The sequence below is a fragment of the Squalius cephalus genome (assembly GCF_949319135.1).
Source record: "Squalius cephalus genome assembly, chromosome: 19".
Taxonomy (NCBI): domain Eukaryota; kingdom Metazoa; phylum Chordata; class Actinopteri; order Cypriniformes; family Leuciscidae; genus Squalius; species Squalius cephalus.
The window spans coordinates 1606710-1628140 of record NC_137140.1 but is presented as its reverse complement, the minus strand read 5'-3'; the positions used below and the strand labels follow the sequence as shown (position 1 = coordinate 1628140).

The window sequence follows — 21431 nt, the reverse complement described above, 5'->3', positions numbered from 1 at the left end:
GATAGACAGATAGACAGATAGATGTATATAATGATGGATAAGATGGATATAATGATGGATAGATAAATAGAGATGGATAGATACAGTAGATAGATAGATAAATAGATAGATAGATAGAGAAATAGATGGATAGATAAACAAAATGATAGATAGATAGATAGATAGATAGATAGATAGATAGATAGATAGATAGATAGATAGATAGATAAAATGATGGATAGATAGATAGATAGATAGATAGATAGATAGATAGATAGATAGATAGATAGATAGATAGATAGATGGTAGATAGATAGATAGATAGATAGATATATAATGATGGATAGATAAATAGAGATGATAGATAAATAGAGATGATAGATAGATAGATAGATAGATAGACAGATAGATAGATAGATAGACAGATAGATAGATAGATAGATAGATAGATAGATAGATAGATAGATAGATAGATAGATAGATAGAGAAATAGATAGAGAGATCGATGGATAGACAAATAAAATGATAGATAGATAGATAGATAGATAGATAGATAGATAGATAGATAGATAAAATGATGGATAGATAGATAGATAGATAGATAGATAGATAGATAGATAGATAGATAGATAAAATGATGGATAGAAAGATAGATAGATAGATAAAATGATAGATAGATAAAATGATGGATAGATAGAAAGATCGATAGATAAAATGATGGATAGATAGATAGATAGATAGATAGATAGATAGATAGATAGATAGATAGATAGATAGATAGATAGATAGATAGATAAAATGCTGGATAGATAGACAGATGGATGGATGGATTTATGTATGTATTATAAATAATTAATAAATATTTTCCAGCATATATCCGTGTCATTATTTCCCCCGTCATATTTACGTGTGAGCTCCTCCTGGTCCTCGATGATGTCCTCGAGCGAGTAGTTCCTGAGGAACTCTGCGAAGGCCCCGTTCTGCTGGAGCAGCTCCTGATAGGACCCCGCCTCGGACACGCCCCCGTCCACCAGAACCAGGATATTATCCACCTGAGGCAGGAAGCTGATGCCGTGCGTCACCAGCACACGCGTCTGCGGGACAGAGAGCGGCACACTTCAGCCGGGGGTTTAGAGGCCCAGACCAGCGTCATCAACGGGTTACTCACACAAAACTGAAAATACTGTCAGTCATTTCTCACACTCATGTTGTTCCAACCCCGTAAGAATTTCACTCGTCTTCGTAGGCTCACTATTGGCCGACGCTGGTCATATGTGTGATGCTGGCCAATAGTGAGCCTCCGTTCTGACGTACAACCCAGAAGCGCTGCGCTGTCACACTACGTGAACTCACTCAGAGACGCACAGAAGAACATGAAGAGTTGAATAAAGTCCTTATTTTTGTTTTGTTTTTTGCGCACAAAAAGTATTCTCGTCGCTTGATAAACTTAAGGTTGAGCCACTGTAGTCACTTGGACTATTTTAACGATGTCTAACTAACTTTTCTGAGCCGGCAAATTTCAATTACAGAGAAGCCTATGGAGAAGGGATCCAGCTCTCAGATTTCACCAAAAATATCTTAATTTGTGTTCAGAAGATGAACGAAAGTCTGACGGGGTTGATAACATGAAGGAGAGTCATTACTGACAGAACTTTCATTTTTGGGTGAACTATCCCTTTAAATGGCCAGCCTTCAGTGTGCAGGAACCTTAACCCCTTCAGCCGTGACTTATTCACCATACAGCACTAGCCTCGAGTGCCTCATTGCTTTTATAAAACAGTCACCACACAATACAAATATTAAAGCCAAAAAATATGTTTCAATGCAATTTTCATGAAGTAAAATCACTAAAAGCCTTCCTTCCGCTGGAAAAAATAGTCCCTGAAGGTGAACAGCAACAGAAGTTAAATACATTATTTCACCACTAGATGGCGGCAAAGACTGTCTTGTGAGTCGGCAATGGGTGAGTCAGTCAGTCAGTAGAGAAGACTTTTATATTGAAAGGATTCAAACTTGTGACAAGACAACAGACAAATGACTAGCATGTCACGGGGAAACCCCTTAACTGTTAAAAGGACAAGATATAGCAGCGGACATTCAAACAGATTTATTTTTTATCATGAATATAGGACTGACATCCTGAAGTAAAATGTTATACTGTAAATGCAGGTAACGTTACACTCGCTTACTCGATCTATAAGCTTCAATGAACAATATCAATAAGAGCATATCCTATGTTTATGTTGCTAAGAGTGGTTGCTAGGTGTGTTGTGTAGTGATACATAGAACCATTGCGAATAAAACACAGCTATTGACCAATCAGAATCCAGCACTGGAACTAGCCGTTTTATAAAGATGAATGACCAATTACATTCTAATCTTTTTTAAGCAAACATTCTATAGTCAAACTGATCAATAGGCACAGCTGAAAAATACTGCACATTCAAATTAAAAAGTGAAATTAAAATAAATATCAGACAGCATTAGATAGATAAATAAGTACCTTTCCCTTGAGAGCCCCTTCAGGGCCGATGACCTTGTCAAAGATGTGTTTGGCAACATGAGCGTCGACCGCAGACAGAGGATCATCCAGCAGAAACACATCAGACTCGCTGTACAGCGCTCGAGCCAGACTCACTCTCTGCCTCTGACCACCTGACAGATTAATGCCCTGCACACACACACACACACACACCAAACGTTAAGGCAAAAGCTGTTACAGTTAAATATGATCAATTATGTCATATGCAGATTAATTAATCAAATGAATTGCAAAAAAAATCACATTTATAATCAGTGTAACACATTACAAGTAAAGCAATCAGATATAATCAGATGCAGTTAGTTACTTTTTTTAGGGAGTAATGCAATATTGTAACGCATTACTTCTAAAACTTCCCCTAACACTGTTTATAGTTGATATTTGTTGAAAACAGCCACAAAACATGCTTTGTATTTGAATTGCTCAGACGGTAAGAAAAACAATTACAGAATTGATGTACTGTCACGTCTAGTTTTGGTTATTTCATGTTTCTTGTCATGTGATTCCCTTGTCTGATGTGTCATGTTCTGATTGGTTCACGGTTCACGTCAGATTGCCTTTGTTTTTGGATTGTTTGAGAATATTTTGAATAAACTGCATTTGGGTTCTCCAAGCTTGCCTTCAGTGGACATCTGATTACAAATACAGGCCAGGAATGATTAAATGCATATTTAAAAAAATAAATCATATTAATTACTATAAAATAGTGTATAACATAAGTTTCTATATAATTGTTTCTACTAAATAAATGTGTTAAACTGAAAAAGTGTTTATTTCTTTGTAAAAACAGTGTAAGTCATGTTTAAAAGCCCTGCACACATTCAATTTGTTCATTTTAATGTGATTAATTATTTGATATGCTGATAAATTAATATAATTCATTGCAAATATTTGCTGTGAAAACTCCAACGCCTCAAAACAGGCTTTGTATTTGGTAATTAATTGCATTGCTAGAATTGCTCAGATAAGAAAACCAATGATTGCAGAATTTACATTCAGGTCAGGGATGATTAAATGTCTTATAATTAAATAATATTAAATACTATACAGCATTTTGCATTAAATGAGCGTGTTAAACTGACAGCCCACAGCACTATTGAGGTGTGGACTGAACTCCCCGTACCTTCTCCCCGATCTCAGTCTGGTCTCCTCCAGGAAGCACTTCCAGGTCAGGGGTCAGCGCGCAGGCCTCCAGCACATGCCTGTACTTCTGCTCCTCGTAGGGTCTTCCGAAGAGGATATTGTCCCTGAGAGAGGCGTTCTGGATCCAGGCCTGCTGTGGGACATAAGCCACCGATCCCTGCCGGAAGAGGAGAGCAGACCACCAGACAGATTAATGCCCTGGACACACACACACACACACACAAGTGCACACACGCATGCACGGCACACATATATACGCATGCATGCACACTCACACACATACACACACACACACACACACACACACACACACACACACACACGCACGCATGCACGGCACGCACGCATTGATTACTATGTGTGTGTGTGTGTGTGTGTGTGTGTGTGTGTGTGTCTGTATCTGTGAGGTAGTAAAGAAGCCTCACCCGTATGGAGATCTGGCCCTCGAGCTTCTCCATCTCTCCCAGTAGAGCCGACACCAGTGAGGTCTTCCCACAGCCCACGTGACCCACCACTGCCAGCAGAGAGCCCTGAGGCACCAGCACATTAATGCTGCACACAGGAGAGAGTATTACTGTACATACACCAGTGTTTCTGCTGTGACTATACATTAATGCTGCACACGGGAGAGAGTATTACTGTACATACACCAGTGTTTCTGCTGAGACTATACATTAATGCTGCACACGGGAGAGAGCATTACTGTACATACACCAGTGTTTCTGCTGAGACTATACATTAATGCTGCACACGGGAGAGAGTATTACTGTACATACACCAGTGTTTCTGCTGAGACTATACATTAATGCTGCACACAGGAGAGAGTATTACTGTACATACACCAGTGTATCTGCTGAGACTATACATTAATGCTGCACACGGGAGAGAGTATTACTGTACATACACCAGTGTTTCTGCTGCGACTATACATTAATGCTGCACACGGGAGAGAGTATTACTGTACATACACCAGTGTTTCTGCTGAGACTATACATTAATGCTGCACACGGGAGAGAGTATTACTGTACATACACCAGTGTTTCTGCTGCAACTATACATTAATGCTGCACACGGGAGAGAGTATTACTGTACATACACCAGTGTTTCTGCTGCAACTATACATTAATGCTGCACACGGGAGAGAGTATTACTGTACATACACCAGTGTTTCTGCTGCAACTATACATTAATGCTGCACACAGGAGAGAGTATTACTGTACATACACCAGTGTTTCTGCTGCAACTATACATTAATGCTGCACACCGGAGAGAGTATTACTGTACATACACCAGTGTTTCTGCTGCGACTATACATTAATGCTGCACACAGGAGAGAGTATTACTGTACATACACCAGTGTTTCTGCTGAGACTATACATTAATGCTGCACACGGGAGAGAGTATTACTGTACATACACCAGTGTTTCTGCTGAGACTATACATTAATGCTGCACACGGGAGAGAGTATTCCTGTACATACACCAGTGTTTCTGCTGTGACTATACATTAATGCTGCACACGGGAGAGAGTATTACTGTACATACACCAGTGTTTCTGCTGAGACTATACATTAATGCTGCACACGGGAGAGAGCATTACTGTACATACACCAGTGTTTCTGCTGAGACTATACATTAATGCTGCACACGGGAGAGAGTATTACTGTACATACACCAGTGTTTCTGCTGAGACTATACATTAATGCTGCACACAGGAGAGAGTATTACTGTACATACACCAGTGTATCTGCTGAGACTATACATTAATGCTGCACACGGGAGAGAGTATTACTGTACATACACCAGTGTTTCTGCTGAGACTATACATTAATGCTGCACACGGGAGAGAGTATTACTGTACATACACCAGTGTTTCTGCTGCAACTATACATTAATGCTGCACACGGGAGAGAGTATTACTGTACATACACCAGTGTTTCTGCTGCAACTATACATTAATGCTGCACACAGGAGAGAGTATTACTGTACATACACCAGTGTTTCTGCTGCAACTATACATTAATGCTGCACACCGGAGAGAGTATTACTGTACATACACCAGTGTTTCTGCTGCGACTATACATTAATGCTGCACACAGGAGAGAGTATTACTGTACATACACCAGTGTTTCTGCTGAGACTATACATTAATGCTGCACACGGGAGAGAGTATTACTGTACATACACCAGTGTTTCTGCTGAGACTATACATTAATGCTGCACACGGGAGAGAGTATTCCTGTACATACACCAGTGTTTCTGCTGAGACTATACATTAATGCTGCACACGGGAGAGAGTATTACTGTACATACACCAGTGTTTCTGCTGAGACTATACATTAATGCTGCACACGGGAGAGAGTATTACTGTACATACACCAGTGTTTCTGCTGAGACTATACATTAATGCTGCACACGGGAGAAAGTATTACTGTACATACACCAGTGTTTCTGCTGAGACTATACATTAATGCTGCACACGGGAGAGAGTATTACTGTACATACACCAGTGTTTCTGCTGCAACTATACATTAATGCTGCACACAGGAGAGAGTATTACTGTACATACACCAGTGTTTCTGCTGCGACTATACATTAATGCTGCACACGGGAGAGAGTATTACTGTACATACACCAGTGTTTCTGCTGCAACTATACATTAATGCTGCACACGGGAGAGAGTATTACTGTACATACACCAGTGTTTCTGCTGAGACTAGAGTATTACTGTACATACACCAGTGTTTCTGCTGTGACTATACATTAATGCTGCACACAGGAGAGAGTATTACTGTACATACACCAGTGTTTCTGCTGCAACTATACATTAATGCTGCACACAGGAGAGAGTATTACTGTACATACACCAGTGTTTCTGCTGAGACTATACATTAATGCTGCACACGGGAGAGAGTATTACTGTACATACACCAGTGTTTCTGCTGCGACTATACATTAATGCTGCACACCGGAGAGAGTATTACTGTACATACACCAGTGTTTCTGCTGAGACTATACATTAATGCTGCACACCGGAGAGAGTATTACTGTACATACACCAGTGTTTCTGCTGAGACTATACATTAATGCTGCACACAGGAGAGAGTATTACTGTACATACACCAGTGTTTCTGCTGAGACTATACATTAATGCTGCACACCGGAGAGAGTATTACTGTACATACACCAGTGTTTCTGCTGCAACTATACATTAATGCTGCACACGGGAGAGAGTATTACTGTACATACACCAGTGTTTCTGCTGAGACTATACATTAATGCTGCACACGGGAGAGAGTATTACTGTACATACACCAGTGTTTCTGCTGCAACTATACATTAATGCTGCACACAGGAGAGAGTATTACTGTACATACACCAGTGTTTCTGCTGCGACTATACATTAATGCTGCACACGGGAGAGAGTATTACTGTACATACACCAGTGTTTCTGCTGGGACTATACATTAATGCTGCACACGGGAGAGAGTATTACTGTACATACACCAGTGTTTCTGCTGAGACTATACATTAATGCTGCACACGGGAGAGAGTATTACTGTACATACACCAGTGTTTCTGCTGCAACTATACATTAATGCTGCACACAGGAGAGAGTATTACTGTACATACACCAGTGTTTCTGCTGCGACTATACATTAATGCTGCACACGGGAGAGAGTATTACTGTACATACACCAGTGTTTCTGCTGCAACTATACATTAATGCTGCACACGGGAGAGAGTATTACTGTACATACACCAGTGTTTCTGCTGAGACTAGAGTATTACTGTACATACACCAGTGTTTCTGCTGCAACTATACATTAATGCTGCACACAGGAGAGAGTATTACTGTACATACACCAGTGTTTCTGCTGAGACTATACATTAATGCTGCACACGGGAGAGAGTATTACTGTACATACACCAGTGTTTCTGCTGCGACTATACATTAATGCTGCACACCGGAGAGAGTATTACTGTACATACACCAGTGTTTCTGCTGAGACTATACATTAATGCTGCACACAGGAGAGAGTATTACTGTACATACACCAGTGTTTCTGCTGAGACTATACATTAATGCTGCACACCGGAGAGAGTATTACTGTACATACACCAGTGTTTCTGCTGCAACTATACATTAATGCTGCACACGGGAGAGAGTATTACTGTACATACACCAGTGTTTCTGCTGCGACTATACATTAATGCTGCACACGGGAGAGAGTATTACTGTACATACACCAGTGTTTCTGCTGCAACTATACATTAATGCTGCACACAGGAGAGAGTATTACTGTACATACACCAGTGTTTCTGCTGCAACTATACATTAATGCTGCACACCGGAGAGAGTATTACTGTACATACACCAGTGTTTCTGCTGCGACTATACATTAATGCTGCACACAGGAGAGAGTATTACTGTACATACACCAGTGTTTCTGCTGCGACTATACATTAATGCTGCACACGGGAGAGAGTATTACTGTACATACACCAGTGTTTCTGCTGAGACTATACATTAATGCTGCACACAGGAGAGAGTATTACTGTACATACACCAGTGTTTCTGCTGAGACTATACATTAATGCTGCACACGGGAGAGAGTATTACTGTACATACACCAGTGTTTCTGCTGCGACTATACATTAATGCTGCACACCGGAGAGAGTATTACTGTACATACACCAGTGTTTCTGCTGAGACTATACATTAATGCTGCACACGGGAGAGAGTATTACTGTACATACACCAGTGTTTCTGCTGAGACTATACATTAATGCTGCACACAGGAGAGAGTATTACTGTACATACACCAGTGTTTCTGCTGAGACTATACATTAATGCTGCACACAGGAGAGAGTATTACTGTACATACACCAGTGTTTCTGCTGAGACTATACATTAATGCTGCACACAGGAGAGAGTATTACTGTACATACACCAGTGTTTCTGCTGCGACTATACATTAATGCTGCACACAGGAGAAAGTATTACTGTACATACACCAGTGTTTCTGCTGAGACTATACATTAATGCTGCACACGGGAGAGAGTATTACTGTACATACACCAGTGTTTCTGCTGAGACTATACATTAATGCTGCACACAGGAGAGAGTATTACTGTACATACACCAGTGTTTCTGCTGAGACTATACATTAATGCTGCACACGGGAGAGAGTATTACTGTACATACACCAGTGTTTCTGCTGAGACTATACATTAATGCTGCACACGGGAGAGAGTATTACTGTACATACACCAGTGTTTCTGCTGAGACTATACATTAATGCTGCACACGGGAGAGAGTATTACTGTACATACACCAGTGTTTCTGCTGAGACTATACATTAATGCTGCACACAGGAGAGAGTATTACTGTACATACACCAGTGTTTCTGCTGAGACTATACATTAATGCTGCACACAGGAGAGAGTATTACTGTACATACACCAGTGTTTCTGCTGAGACTATACATTAATGCTGCACACAGGAGAGAGTATTACTGTACATACACCAGTGTTTCTGCTGAGACTATACATTAATGCTGCACACGGGAGAGAGTATTACTGTACATACACCAGTGTTTCTGCTGAGACTATACATTAATGCTGCACACAGGAGAGAGTATTACTGTACATACACCAGTGTTTCTGCTGAGACTATACATTAATGCTGCACACCGGAGAGAGTATTACTGTACATACACCAGTGTTTCTGCTGCGACTATACATTAATGCTGCACACGAGAGAGAGTATTACTGTACATACACCAGTGTTTCTGCTGAGACTATACATTAATGCTGCACACAGGAGAGAGTATTACTGTACATACACCAGTGTTTCTGCTGAGACTATACATTAATGCTGCACACGGAAGAGAGTATTACTGTACATACACCAGTGTTTCTGCTGCGACTATACATTAATGCTGCACACGGGAGAGAGTATTACTGTACATACACCAGTGTTTCTGCTGAGACTATACATTAATGCTGCACACGGGAGAGAGTATTACTGTACATACACCAGTGTTTCTGCTGAGACTATACATTAATGCTGCACACGGGAGAGAGTATTACTGTACATACACCAGTGTTTCTGCTGAGACTATACATTAATGCTGCACACGAGAGAGAGTATTACTGTACATACACCAGTGTTTCTGCTGAGACTATACATTAATGCTGCACACGGGAGAGAGTATTACTGTACATACACCAGTGTTTCTGCTGAGACTATACATTAATGCTGCACACAGGAGAGAGAGCGATGATGGATAGATAGATAGATAGATAGATAGATAGATAGATAGATAGATAGATAGATAGATAGATAGATAGATAGATAGATAGATGATAGATGAGAGATTATAGATAGATACATTTTTTTGCACTTTCTAAGTGGTGGCATATAAATACAGATATTCCAGAATATTGCAAGGTTAGGTTAGTTTAATGCAATTCACTGTATTAAATTAGTTTAATGCAACAATACATTTGAAGCACTAACTCATTTACTCGTGTGCATGTATATATTCGTGCGGAAAAAAATGCATGAAAATGTTTTCACACAGAAATATTGATGCTTAAATATTTTCACAGTTTTTTTTCAAATTTAGAACCGACAGAAACCACATGCATGTGAAAATATCTCAAAGACATGGAAGGAGTAAGTGCTTTTATATAAATTATTATTATAAAATACTACATAACTAAGTGTATCTTGTGTATCTCAAAAAGATTCTGCATTAAAATGCATTCGATCAAGTGAAGTCTAGGCCTCCGTTAAAGTGTGTGTTTGTTTTGTGCACACTTGGCTTTACTGGAGTCATGTGCAATGCCCTTATATGGAGATAATGGGTGTATGTTATGCTAATTAGGACCTGCTGACACGCCCCCCTCATTTAGAATGGACCCTTTTACACATTTCCAGTTCCATAGTGGTGAACAGAAACTAAAACATGTATATTAAACTGTGCTAGATTTATGATGTTAAAGGGATAATTCACCCAAAAATGAACATTATGTCATAAAAATAAAATAGTGCTGGGCAACGATTAATCGCATAAAAAATAAAGGTTTGTGTTTAGATAATCTACGTATGTGTGTACTATGTATAGTTATTTTGTGTATATACTGTAGATACAAATCTGTGTTATTAATATATAAAACATTTATATATATATATATATATATATATATATATATATATATATATATATATATATATATAATATAAATGATGTATAAATATATATATATACAGTATATACATGCAAATATTTCTTAAATATATACATGCATGCGTGTATTTATATATACAAAATAATTATACACAGTATAGAAACTTTTATTTTGGATGTGATTAATCACAATTATGATTAATCACAATTATGATCACTAATATGATGATTTGATGCTCAAGAAACATTTATGGTTATTGCCCAGCACTAAAACACTATGGAAGCCCCATCAACTTCTTTTGTGTTCAGCACAAGAAAGAAACTCATACAGATACATACACACACATACGAAACTCAGACATACATACACTCAAACTTGAGTGAGCAAATTATGACAGAATTAAAAAAATTAGATCACAATCTGTGAAAGGGTTTCATACTCTGGATTCATCTGCATTAGAACGAGGATAACAACAGATGTAGGTACGAACGCCACATTACGAGTGAATGTGTTTAGTGAACATTGAGTTCTTACTTGTCAAGAGTGACCTGGTCTTGTTTGGCCCATGCGAATTTCCCATTGACAACCGTCACGGCATATTCTGAAGAGAGAGAAAGCGTGAGTAAGCTGAAGTGCGAGTTCAGTCATGATGATCAGAGGTTTCACAATGACTCAGCATGAGAACAAGAGCAGAAACATAAACCCGTTCCCGTCAAGTGAAGCTTGTGTTTGCTTGTAAAACTACCGGAGGCGTTGTTTCTTCTGTCCACACTCTCTGGATCCAGTTCATCGTGATTCAGGAAATCCTGGATGCGCTTCAGAGACACACTGGCCTGACGAAAGATGACACAACCATGAGTCGAGAAGTGGGACAGAATTAGTTCACAACACATCAGAAAGATGATCTCATTCCAGGAATATACTGTGGTGAATATTTCACAATCGTTTCAACAATCAGAACTGAACATGCATGAATCTGCCACATAGACTTTCTAAAAGTAGGTCAGTTCTGAACATATAACATAACATATGTATTATATTCAGAACTGACCAAGTTTTAGAAAAAGTAAGGCAAAATAATTGTCTGCCATCATCGTTCATCTGTGAAATAAAGCTGTTTATTTCTATATTTATTTATATTTATTATATTACAAAACCTTTCTATTAAAAAATAATTATATATATATAAATAATTATACACAGTATATACCTAAACACATGTGTACATATATATTTTTATTTAAAAAATAGAAAGGTTTTGAAATGTTATACACTACCGTTCAAAGGTTTATGGTCAGTAAGAATTTTTTATTTGGAAATAAATAAATACTTTTATTCAGCAAGGATGCATTAAATTGATCAAAAGTAACAGTAAAGACATTTATAATGTTACAAAAGATTCTTTTTCAAATAAATGAGGTTCTTTTGAACTTTATTCATCAAAGAATCCAGAAAAATAAAATGTATCACAGTTTCCACAAAAATATGAACTGTTTTCAACACTGATAATAATCATAAATGTTTCTTGATCATCAAATCATCATATTAGAGTGATTTCTGAAGGATCATGTGACACTGAAGACTGAGTAATGATGCTGAAAATTCAGCTTTGATCACAGGATCAAACTTTACTGTATATTCACATAGAAAACAGCTGATTTACATTAAAATAATATTTCATTGTTTTTACTGTATTTTACTGTACTTTGAATCAAATAAATGCAGCCTTGATGAGCAGATGAGACATTTTTAAAAAACATATTTAAATCTTTTTAATAGGTGTTTTTTTATATAGCATTTTTAGTGTTAATCGACAGCGTCTGTGACAGCTCTAAAGTTGTATTAAACCGTGAATATCTGTAATATTGAGAAGCATGATGAAGTGAAAGCTCACTTGTACGATGCTGCTGATGACTTGTGGAAGCATGTTCAACGGGAATCTCAGGATGTTGAACAGAGACAAGGACACGAAGGCCTTCTCCGCATCCAAGATGTTATCTTTACTCACAGTCACAAAGACAGCAAACGTGGTCAAGGCCACCTGAAGGACATCAAGAGCACAAGCACACACTCATTACAGGTTCAAATTCAGACTTCAGCAACAAAAACATGTTTTTTCACGTGCACTTCCAGCATGGGTCATGTTTCCTACAAACGTCATGACTAATGCACTTTTGAAACATGAGCCGGCAACTTGACGCCTAGATAAGGATCTACAGCATATCAAAGAGAAACATTTTGCATTTTCCTCACACTCTAAAAAATATTGGGTTGTTTTTTCTACCCAAATCCTGGGTTGAGCCTTTAGGGTTATTTTTTCAGTGTCTGGGTAGTTTTCGTGTTACCCAGATCCTGGGTCAGACGTAACAACCCAGTGTTTGGGTAGTTTTTGTGTTACCCAGATCCTGGGTCAGACGTAACAGCCCAGTGTTTGGGTAGTTTTTGTGTTACCCAGATCCTGGGTCAGACGTGACAACCTAGTGTTTAGGTCGTTTTTGTGTTACCCAGATCCTGGGTCAGACGTAACAGCCCAGTGTTTGGGTAGTTTTTGTGTTACTCAGATCCTGGGTCAGACGTAACAACCCAGTGTTTGAGTAGTTTTTGTGTTGTCCAGATCCTGGGTCAGACGTAACAACCCAGTGTTTCAGTAGTTTTTGTGTTGTCCAGATCCTGGGTCAGATGTAACAACCCAGTGTTTGGGTAGTTTTTGTGTTACCCAGATCTTGGGTCAGACGCAACAACCCAGTGTTTGGATAGTTTTTGTATTACCCAGATCCTGGGTCAGACGTAACAACCCAATGTTGGGGTAGTTGTTGTGTAACCCACATACTGGTTCAGACGTAACAACCCAGTGTTTGGGTAGTTTTTGTGTTACCCAGATCCTGGGTCAGACGTAACAACCCAGTGTTTGGGTAGTTTTTGTGTTACCCAGATCCTGGGTCAGACGTAACAACCCAGTGTTTGGATAGTTTTTGTGTTACCCAGATCCTGGGTCAGACGTAACAACCCAATGTTGGGGTAGTTGTTGTGTAACCCACATACTGGGTCAGACGTAACAACCCAGTGTTTGGGTAGTTTTTGTGTTACCCAGATCCTGGGTCAGACGTAACAACCCAGTGTTTGGGTAGTTTTTGTGTTACCCAGATCCTGGGTCAGACGTAACAACCCAGTGTTTGAGTAGTTTTTGTGTTGTCCAGATCCTGGGTCAGACGTAACAACCCAGTGTTTGAGTAGTTTTTGTGTTGTCCAGATCCTGGGTCAGACGTAACAACCCAGTGTTTGGGTAGTTTTTGTGTTACCCAGATCTTGGGTCAGACGTAACAGCCCAGTGTTTGAGTAGTTTTTGTGTTGTCCAGATCCTGGGTCAGACGTAAGAACCCAGTGTTTGGGTAGTTTTTGTGTTACCCAGATCTTGGGTCAGATGTAACAGCCCAGTGTTTGGATAGTTTTTGTGTTACCCAGATCCTGGGTCAGACGTAACAACCCAATGTTGGGGTAGTTGTTGTGTAACCCACATACTGGGTCAGACGTAACAACCCAGTGTTTGGGTAGTTTTTGTGTTACCCAGATCCTGGGTCAGACGTGACAACCTAGTGTTTAGGTAGTTTTTGTGTTACCCAGATCCTGGGTCAGACGTAACAGCCCAGTGTTTGGGTAGTTTTTGTGTTACTCAGATCCTGGGTCAGTCGTAACAACCCAGTGTTTGAGTAGTTTTTGTGTTGTCCAGATCCTGGGTCAGACGTAACAACCCAGTGTTTGGGTAGTTTTTGTGTTACCCAGATCTTGGGTCAGACGTAACAATCCAGTGTTTGAGTAGTTTTTGTGTTACCCAGATCCTGGGTCAGACGTAACAATCCAGTGTTTGGGTAGTTTTTGTGTTACCCAGATCCTGGGTCATACGAAACAACCTAGAGTTTGGGTAGTTTTTGTGTTACTCAGATCCTGGGTCAGACGCAACAACCCAGTGTTTGGATAGTTTTCGTGTTACCCAGATCCTGGGTCAGACGTAACAACCCAATGTTGGGGTAGTTGTTGTGTAACCCACATACTGGGTCAGACGTAACAACCCAGTGTTTGGGTAGTTTTTGTGTTACCCAGATCCTGGGTCAGACGTAACAACCCAGTGTTTGGGTAGTTTTTGTGTTACCCAGATCCTGGGTCAGACGTAACAACCCAGTGTTTGGGTAGTTTTTGTGTTACCCAGATCCTGGGTCAGACGTAACAGCCCAGTGTTTGGGTAGTTTTTGTGTTACCCAGATCCTGGGTCAGACGTAACAGCCCAGTGTTTGGGTAGTTTTTGTGTTACCCAGATCCTGGGTCAGACGTAACAACCCAGTGTTTGGATAGTTTTTGTGTTACTCAGATCCTGGGTCAGACGTAACAACCCAATGTTGGGGTAGTTGTTGTGTAACCCACATACTGGGTCAGACGTAACAACCCAGTGTTTGGGTAGTTTTTGTGTTACCCAGATCCTGGGTCAGACGTAACAACCCAGTGTTTGGGTAGTTTTTGTGTTACCCAGATCCTGGGTCAGACGTAACAGCCCAGTGTTTGAGTAGTTTTTGTGTTGTCCAGATCCTGGGTCAGACGTAACAACCCAGTGTTTGGGTAGTTTTTGTGTTACCCAGATCCTGGGTCAGACGTAACAACCCAGTGTTTGGGTAGTTTTTGTGTTACCCAGATCCTGGGTCAGACGTAACAGCCCAGTGTTTGAGTAGTTTTTGTGTTGTCCAGATCCTGGGTCAGACGTAACAACCCAGTGTTTGGGTAGTTTTTGTGTTACCCAGATCCTGGGTCAGACGTAACAACCCAGTGTTTGGGTAGTTTTTGTGTTACCCAGATCCTGGGTCAGACGTAACAGCCCAGTGTTTGAGTAGTTTTTGTGTTGTCCAGATCCTGGGTCAGACGTAACAACCCAGTGTTTGGGTAGTTTTTGTGTTACCCAGATCCTGGGTCAGACGTAACAACCCAGTGTTTGGGTAGTTTTTGTGTTACCCAGATCCTGGGTCAGACGTAACAACCCAGTGTTTGAGTAGTTTTTGTGTTGTCCAGACCTTGGGTCAGACGTAACAGCCCAGTGTTTGGATAGTTTTTGTGTTACTCAGATCCTGGGTCAGACGTAACAACCCAATGTTGGGGTAGTTGTTGTGTAACCCACATACTGGGTCAGACGTAACAACCCAGTGTTTGGGTAGTTTTTGTGTTACCCAGATCCTGGGTCAGACGTAACAACCCAGTGTTTGGGTAGTTTTTGTGTTACCCAGATCCTGGGTCAGACGTAACAGCCCAGTGTTTGAGTAGTTTTTGTGTTGTCCAGATCCTGGGTCAGACGTAACAACCCAGTGTTTGGGTAGTTTTTGTGTTACCCAGATCCTGGGTCAGACGTAACAACCCAGTGTTTGGGTAGTTTTTGTGTTACCCAGATCCTGGGTCAGACGTAACAGCCCAGTGTTTGAGTAGTTTTTGTGTTGTCCAGATCCTGGGTCAGACGTAACAACCCAGTGTTTGGGTAGTTTTTGTGTTACCCAGATCCTTGGTCAGACGTAACAATCCAATGTTGGGGTAGTTGTTGTGTAACCCATATACTGGGTCAGACGTAACAACCCAGTGTTTGGGTAGTTTTTGTGTTACCCAGATCCTGGGTCAGATGTAGCAACCCAATGTTGGGGTAGTTGTTGTGTAACCCATATACTGGGTCAGACGTAACAACCCAGTGTTTGGGTAGTTTTTGTGTTACCCAGATCCTGGGTCAGACGTAACAATCCAGTATTTGAGTTATTTATCGCAGACTTTTTGCGACCTCTTCGGGAGAGAGCAGTGCAGCTCCATCAAAATGGTGCGTGTCTTCGGTAAAATACAGGTTTGTGTACATTTTATTTTATCTATAAATTCGTTAAATTGTTCTGTATATCGTTTAATTTTATGCAAAGCAACATACAGGGACGCGATGTGAGTCACCTAATTGAGTGTCGCGACAATCTTTTCACGTGATGGAAACTTGGAAGCCTGATGCCTTGCATAAAATTTTATGATTTTATTCAAAAAGATACAGAATAAATAGGCCACGTATGATGTTAAAACATGTTCTCAGAACTGTACACTGATTGTTTATGGACAGGTTATGGAGTCACAGCATATTTCTGCATTAGAAGTGTGGACATATTTCTTTCCTAAGTTAGAAGTCCCTCCGCTGAACACGACACAGGACACAGAAGGAGACAGGAGAAAAAGGACAGCAGAGACTGGTCGATTACACTTGAATTACTTCTAAATGTTTATTTTTTACTTCTAATATTTGTTAAACGAGCTTAAATGTTGGCACTATGTATTAAAAAGGATTTAAAATATACTATACTGTAAAATATGACTGACAATAAAGGAATTATCATGCAAGCCAGTGGTTGTATCAAGTATTTTAAAAAAAAAGTTTACATTTTTTGAGGTAATCCATAGACATTAATTCATGTATGAAGTAAAAAACAACAACAAAAAAAATCAACTATGCTGTGTTAAATAAACAACCCAATTTGCTGGGTAAAATTAACCCAACGTGTTCTGTCCTATATTTACCCAGCCCTTGGGTTGAAAATAAGGCTGCACAATATATCGAAATTATCAAAATAACTGGAGTCTTGAACAAAAGACAGAGAAAATCACTCGCTGCTCTCGGCTGAATAACTTTTGTAGCTTTAATAAGAATCAGGATATATTTAATTCATACAGTGAAAACTAAGCAGTGTTTATTTTTACATTTGATTATTCAGTTTCTGTTGTTTAATAACTCTAATGTTGGATAACCTGAACGCCTGACCCCCGAGGTTTACACTGATGTTAAAATAACACTTCTGATATACAGTAAAACACTGATGTTCACTGTCAGAAGTTGTAGGGATGTTTTATTGTCACAAAAAGAATGTGAAACATGTACAGTATGTAGGTTATATAATTGTAAATATATTTGAAAGATAATTTAAGTTTACTTTATTAAGTTATATTAAGTAAGTTAAGTTATATTTTTAAGCATTATCATATCGCATTAATTAAGTAGTTATCGCATATCACATTTTTCCTCAATATCGTGCAGTGTTTTTTAGAGTGCACACACACACACACACACACACACACACGAAAGCGCAGGCTCAGGGATAGAGGAGTGTTACCATGAATGGCGCGCTGGTCCAGGCCATGGTGGACAGAGCGCTGAGGTAGGCCGTCTTCTTCAGCACGTTCAGCTCCTTCTGTCGGATCTCCAGGATCTTCTCCTTGAAGGAGATTTCCCAGGCGTAGAGCTTCAACACCTTGATGCCGTTGAGGATCTCGTTCATCAGCTTGATGCGGTCGTCCTTGTGTTTCATCTGCTCCACCTGTGCACAGCATCACTCACACGCTCTTATTGCTTTCAGGGATATTTTTTTTATTTTTTTTATTTTCGTTTTAATATAAATTAAAAGTTTTAGTAATTTTATTGTGAATTCTTAGTTTTTTTTTATGTCTTTTTATTTCAGTTTTAGTTTTTGGTAATATTTTAAATATGTTTTTATTTTTGTATTTTCCATTTTCATTTAAGTTAATGTTTTTTAAGTAATTTTGTCGTGCATTTTTGTAAAAAAAAAAATCAGTTTTAGTTTTAGTTATTTTAGTTAGAGAAATGTTGCCTTGGCAACTAGCTTAAATAAAATAAAGGTTTTTAATATTTTTTACAATTTTATAAATTACAGTTTACAGTTTATTTTATTTCAAGTAATGTATTTTTTTTTAATGGTTTTAGTTAACTATAATAACTCTGGTGCAGATATACAGACATCAATGACATCAAACAAGAAGTTTTGTTCATGTTTAGATTCGTGCCTCTTTAAGAGGAACTGATACTTCACAAAAAATGTGAGTGACTGATAAGCTTGTGCTCTGGAAACCACAGCAGAAGATGATATATTGATAAGCAGCAGAACTGAAGGCCGTTGTGTGAACAGACCGACTCAGTTTGTGACCGAATAAGTGTCAAACATGTTCCCACAATCGAACAGACACTGTAGAAATCGTTCTTTTCTTTGCCACAATATAAAAACAACTAGATTTCAAATACATTTTATGCATCAGTTATCCAATTTAAGGTTGAAAATGTGAAAATGTTCAGTAATAAATAATAGCATCTCTGTCACTGAATCACAAGTGAAGGAGTCATTGAATCATTCACTCAACTTATGTTATTTGAACATTAAGGGAAGATTTCAATTCATCACTTTGTAAACATTACGGGAACGTTTCTTCTGAATGTTCTGGACTCAGATGAACAGGACAGCTGACCTGGTAAGTTCTGGTCTTCATGGCGATGAAAGCGTTGAATGGGATTAGCAGAACCATCACGGCCACACCAGCCAACACCGACGGACCCAGGTTCTGGAGAAAGACAACAATGAGAACGAATCGCTCACGTCTACTTTTCTGTCAAACATACAACAATCACTTTACCTCCCTTCGACACAAAACCACTGTCATTTCAGAAGTTTAGAGATACATTAAGTCTAGCGTTAGTTCTGGCAGATCACGTAAGTCAAGCTCTCATCAGTGACTCTCAGCTGATCCACGTCTACCTATAGGAATACGACACCTATCACTGTATACATATATAAGCTCCTTCAGTATTATCAGCAGCTATCGCGTTTCTCATGAGATAATTACCCTCCTCCATCCCCGGCTCCTCGCGTTTCTCATGAGATAATTACCCTCCTCCCTCCCCAGCTCCTCGCGTTTCTCATGAGATAATTACCCTCCTCCCTCCCCAGCTCCTCGCGTTTCTCATGAGATAATTACCCTCCTCCCTCCCCAGCTCCACCTTCCGTTCAGTCAGTATGGCATTTTGATTCCCCTTGAATCAGACTAAATTCTCGAATTATGTTGTACTTTAAAATCTTGACATTATGATATCTGCAATACATTGATGTTGGTTCTGTTCTGTTTACACTAAGGTGGGTTATTCCTGCTCTTATCCATGCTAGGCTAACCAGAACAGAACCAGACCGCCAATCCAAACTATATGCTAATTGTCAATCGTATTTGACGATAGTGGTCCAGACAGAATGTTTTATAGAAATAGTTTTTATATTTTATTAAAACTGTTTTTATATTTTTATATTTTATGCTTTCACCTTTAAAGGGATAGTTCACTTTGAAATAAAATTTTGGTATGTTTTAGCTTACCTCAAGGGCATCCAAGATAGGTGTCTTTTTTTCCGCAGTAGTTTCAATTTTGATATTTTTAGGTCAAACCGTTCTTGTCTGTCAGTCATTTAATGCAGGTCTATGGTCACTGTCTCAAAGAGCATGCACAGAGTCCAATTTAAACAATTCCCCATCGTAAGTACACATTGATGGCCTAAGACACGAGACGAGCGGTTTGTGTGAGAAAACGAACAGTATTTATATCGTTGTTATCTCTTGAACACCGCCTCCAAATGATCTGAGGGCGCGGGCGGGTATAGATATATACACTAGATGTCGCTTGGCTATGGTTTCGTTCCAATGAACTGCAGTAGCCAAGGCGACGTCTAGTGTATATATCTATACCCGCCCGCACCCTCAGATCATTTGGAGGCGGTGTTCAAGAGATAACAACGATATAAATACTGTTCGTTTTCTCACACAAACCGCTCGTCTCGTGTCTTAGGCCATCAATGTGTACTTACGATGGGGAATTGTTTAAATTGGACTCTGTGCATGCTCTTTGAGACAGTGACCATAGACCTGCATTAAATGACTGACAGACAAGAACGGTTTGACCTAAAAATATCAAAATTGAAACTACTGCGGAAAAAAAGACACCTATCTTGGATGCCCTTGAGGTAAGCTAAAACATACCAACATTTAATTTCAAAGTGAACTATCCCTTTAATTATTTTTTTTTGCCATTTACCAATCAGATCCAGAGGTGGACAGTAACAAAGTACATTTACTTGAGTACTATACTTAAGTACACTTTTTGAGTATCTGTACTTTACTTGAGTATTATTTTTTTCTGGAAACTTTTTACTTTAACTTCACTACATTTGAAAGACAAATATCGTACTTTTTACTCCACAACAATTCTGTCAAGGTCCTTGAGTAGAAAGTAGTAATGTCAGTCAGGGGATGATTTTGGTTGCAGGGGTTGCATTTTGGTTGGAAATGAAAGTCGGGTTGACGTCAGAACCCTGCATCTGATTGACATCAGAACCCGACGTCAGATTGACGTTGGATATTGATTGAAAATAAAAGTCGGGTTGACGTCAGAACCCGACTGATGTTGGTTTCTGACGTCAACCCTATTTTCATTTTCAACCACAATACAACGTCTGTCCAACGTTGGAGATCAACGTCAATCTGACATTGGATTCTGACATAAACCTGATTTTCATTTTCAACGTTGGGTTTGGTTTTTGGAGAACATAGATAACAGTAAGTTTAACATATTCATACTAAAAGCCAAAAAAAACTTTAAATAGGGCACTATTTGAGGGAACAGCCATTTGGGTGTCCGAAACCATTGTGGATGTTATTGAGTGCACTTATTCAATCTCACATTCAATCCCACT

General features: G+C 39.3%; 1 protein-coding gene across 2 annotated transcripts in view; it reads right to left on the bottom strand.

Moving 5' to 3' along the window:
- abcc3 (ATP-binding cassette, sub-family C (CFTR/MRP), member 3) overlaps positions 1 to 21431 on the bottom strand; it is a 98114-nt gene that overhangs the window by 35807 nt on the left and 40876 nt on the right. For both annotated transcript variants that reach the window (XM_079851960.1, XM_079851959.1), the window contains exons 11-19: positions 19168 to 19260; positions 18024 to 18227; positions 12758 to 12904; positions 11609 to 11696; positions 11398 to 11464; positions 4090 to 4216; positions 3645 to 3821; positions 2483 to 2650; positions 887 to 1073 (exon numbers count right to left, since the gene is read on the bottom strand). In XM_079851960.1, coding sequence (XP_079708086.1) covers positions 887 to 1073; positions 2483 to 2650; positions 3645 to 3821; positions 4090 to 4216; positions 11398 to 11464; positions 11609 to 11696; positions 12758 to 12904; positions 18024 to 18227; positions 19168 to 19260 — 1258 coding nt within the window. The remainder of the gene's footprint in view (positions 1 to 886; positions 1074 to 2482; positions 2651 to 3644; positions 3822 to 4089; positions 4217 to 11397; positions 11465 to 11608; positions 11697 to 12757; positions 12905 to 18023; positions 18228 to 19167; positions 19261 to 21431) is intronic.